This window comes from Colobus angolensis, unplaced genomic scaffold (assembly GCF_000951035.1).
Source record: "Colobus angolensis palliatus isolate OR3802 unplaced genomic scaffold, Cang.pa_1.0 Scaffold26, whole genome shotgun sequence".
In the NCBI taxonomy this organism is placed as follows: Eukaryota; Metazoa; Chordata; class Mammalia; order Primates; family Cercopithecidae; genus Colobus; species Colobus angolensis.
Genome location: NW_012115821.1, coordinates 5,594,373 through 5,598,260, shown reverse-complemented (window position 1 = coordinate 5,598,260; position 3,888 = coordinate 5,594,373). Strand labels below are relative to the sequence as shown.

The 3,888-nt window shown below is 40.4% G+C and overlaps 1 protein-coding gene across 1 annotated transcript in view; it reads right to left on the bottom strand.

Moving 5' to 3' along the window:
• The window catches only part of LRIG1 (leucine-rich repeats and immunoglobulin-like domains 1), a 98,616-nt gene extending 95,275 nt beyond the window's left edge, over positions 1-3,341 (bottom strand). The window contains exon 1 of the mRNA XM_011947297.1: positions 3,271-3,341. Within this exon, the coding sequence (XP_011802687.1) occupies positions 3,271-3,341 (71 nt within the window). The remainder of the gene's footprint in view (positions 1-3,270) is intronic.
• Between the last annotated feature and the right edge of the window lie 547 nt (positions 3,342-3,888).

The following is a 3,888-nucleotide window of genomic DNA, read 5'->3' as shown; positions in this document are numbered from 1 at the left end:
CGGCTAATTTTTTTGCATTTTTAGTAGAGATTTGGTTTCACCATGTTGGCCAGGCTGGTTTCAAACTCCTGACCTCAGGTGATCCGCCTGCCTCGGACTCCCAAAGTGCTAGGATTACAGGAGTGAGCCACCGCGCCTGGCCTGAGCATAATTTCTTTAATATGGTAAAATACATGTAACATAAAATTTGCCTTTGTAACCATTTTTAAGTGTACTATTCAATGGCACCGAGTATCTTCACACTGTTGTGCAACCATCACCACCGTCCATCTCCAGAACTTTAGAAGTTTCTCAACATCCCAACCTGAAAGTCTGTACTCATTAAACATCAGCTTTTCATTCCCTTCTGTCTTAACCCCTAGCAACCTCCATTCTACTTCTGTCTCTAAGAATGTGACTAATCTAAGTACCTCATGTTGGTAGATCACAGAATATTTGTCCTTTTGTGACTGGCTTAATTCCCTTAACATAATGTCTTCAAGATTCATCCATGTTGTCACATGTGTCAGAATTTCATTTTTTTAAGAGATAGGGTCTCACTCTGTCACCCAGGCTGGAGTGCAGTGGTGCGATCACAGCTCACTGCAGCCTTAAACTCTTGGGCTAAAGTGATCCTCCGATTGCAGCCTCCCAAGTAGCTGGGACTACAGGCACACATACCACCACACCTGGCTAAACTTTATTTTTTTAGTAGACACGGGGGGTCTCGCTATATTGCCCAGGCTAGTCTTGAACTCCTGGCCTGAAGCAATCCTCCCACCTCAGCCTCCTAAAGTGATGAGATTACCAGAGTGAGCCACCGCACCTGGCAGAATTTCATTTCTTTTTAAGACTAATATGCCAATGTATGCATATGCCACATTGTGTGTACCCATTCATCACAGATGGCATTTGGGTTGTTCCTCCTTTTGGCTATCGTGAATGATGTTGTTATCAACATTGGCTTTTTTTTTTCCAAATTTTTTAAATTATTTAAACAAAGTTTTTTCAAGCCTTTTCACTGCTTACTGATAACACTCATTTCTCAGTAATTAAGAAAATACACTTAGCCCAAGAGCTCTGCAGAAAGGAGTGTGAATTCCCATCTGAGATCCCAAGAACAATCAAAGAGTTAATCAGTGAAAACCTTTAATGAGGCCTTTTCTTTCAGGTGGCAGCTGACATGCACACACATCTAAAGCATCTCACTTATTTCTATGAACACGATCGCCCTGTACCAGGCCTGACATCTGAAATGTGTCTTCGGTTGAAGGTTTCAGATTCTCCTGTCAAAACAATTCATCTGTCAGTAGGACAGATGCTGTCGAAAGCATTTCTGCACCTTTCAGTAGCAAAGAGGAGAGGAAAGAAATCTCAGAGAATTTAGTTACTGCCAATTGCAGCTTTAATTAAACATTTTGTCAGCCATTGTCATAACACAAATTTTCCCTGTTCTTGCACAAAGGGTGCGCAGATCTCTGAACAATTGAGCCTGGCGATAGATATTCTTTCAGCTAATCTGCTGAAAGATGACCGTTCGGCCCACCGTTCACAGAACACACAAGAGGCACCTCTGCGGAGAACAGCTCAAGTTTTATCCAGGCCTGTCTGAAAAGCAAACTGTTTAACAGTGCACAACGACAGTTGGCTCGCTGAGCATGTTTCCTGACAAGTCCCCTTGCCCCAATCCCAAGGAATCTGAAGAGCTAAAGTCTTTCAATAGCTGCAAAATCTCCACCATTATCTAAACCTGTGCTGTCCAATTTAGTAGCCACTAGTCATGTGGCTATTTACATTTATATTTAAAGGAAATTAAAATTATGTAAAATTAAGAATCCGGTTCCTTGGCCACACTAGCTATACTGCAACTGTTCCACAGTCCCAAGTGGCTAGTGGCTATCAAAACGCACAATGCAGACAGAGGTTATTTCTATCAGCACTGAAATTTCTATTAAACTGTGCTGTGTCTAAATTACAAAATAATCAACAAATATGTCTAAATCATGAAATAATCCACAAACATTTCAAGTAAAATGTCACCTACAGAAGAAACCTGAATCTAAAAAACAAATCTGAGTTACCCGATAACTCAAGAATTATGTAAAAGGATGTGGTGGGGGATGGACACTGATATTAACACAAGTCCTTTCAGCACACAAAAAGTTCTGAACCATCTCAACAGGGGAAAGGGCCTTCAAAAACTGAAGTTATGAGGAAGACACTCTTAATAAAAACTGCCCTCAGAGTATACTTCTATAGGCTTAATCGGCATTTATATAATCTGACCAGCACCTTCCTGGATTACAACCAGAACCACATATTACAAACCTGGCAAATGTTATTCAAAGCTGGTGAACAGTAATTCATCGACTCCTTGGAAGTTGAGGGATAAAAAGTTTTTTCCTTTGAGTAAGCTGTGGTGAGGAAATAACCCCACTTCATCAGACACCAGAATTATCACTTCATCCCCAAAAGCAAGCATGGCTCACAGACCACTGACGAATACTGACAGTATCTCTCACTGTGAAGAGTAGCGCAACCCATGGCTCCGTTTTTCAACATTAGCAGAATAATTCAAAGTGGAAGGAATTGGTTCAAAATCCGTGACAAGCATTCCCTGAAGAATGAGGTTTTCATACTTGGTTTGGTTTCCAGGCTAGCCTATTTCCCATTACTCAACTCTGTCTGGACTACTGAGCGCCACAGTATTTTGCATATTTTAAGCTTTCAGATGTTTGCTAAACTGCATTAATACAGCTGGAAAGAAAATGTGAGGCAATCCAATACCCAACTTCTGAGCACCAGTGGGCACCCAGCTCTGGCCTGGATGCCGTGGGCTCTGGCCATTCATCTCTTTCTCAAGCTTAGAACGTGCACTGTCAGCCACTTGTTAAAAAATTGCCTGCTTCGAACTAACTGGAAAAAGGTGATTCGTCCTTTCAAAATTTCAACAGGTGCGAATGAGGACGAACATGCAACAATGTTTAAGTTATTTAATCCTTTAAGCTTTTAAGGCTGTTTCTGCTGCATTTTTACTTTCTGAGGAATTACACAGCACACATCAAGTTCCAATGAAATCACCACATTATGTTCCCATGTTGTAAGGTTTTATGAGAATAAGACTTTGTTCAAATCCCAGAATATTAGATGTTCTTACCGTTTTTTCTATTGTGATGCTTTCCCCTTGTTAACCAAAAACCACAACTGAACAAGCGGATAATACACATTAAAAGCTCATATTAAGATGACAAAATTGCATCTTGAACTGGAATCATTCCTCTAGTATCCTACCCAAGGATTTCCACACAGGAGAAGGTTCTGTACTTGCTGCTTCCTCTCTTCAGTAAGCTAAGCAGCCACATATTCCCTATGGCAAAAGAACAAACTCTGCAAATAATCAAATGAAAAAATCACTCAGATCTCAACATGATACAAATAGCTCATTTTGTAAACTTTTGGGCAGTTGTATCTCACAAAGTCAGTAATGAGTCACAGTTATTTCCATCTGTGAAAATTTGACATAGATCATCATCTATGCAAATGAGGGAAACCTACGGTGACTCAAAATAGGAGATACTATATACATACAGCTATATACGGACCCAGACTCACTGCCTATTTTTACTCCTTAAAAATCAGCTATAATAATCAGCCTGGGCCTCTGAAGTCTAACGCCTACGACATTAACTGAGAGAAGAAACTCATGCCTGCCTCTGTGATCCCATAAGGTCTTACATGTGCTTCTCGACCTTACTAGTTCACACATGTCATCCTGGTGTGTAGCTAATTTCAGTACAAGCCTACATCTTTTCCCTCTAGCACCCAACAAATGTCAAATTTGACAAATATTTATTGTCTACAAGGTATACTGCACTGTGATAAACTGATAACAAATTAGGGTAAGATCTA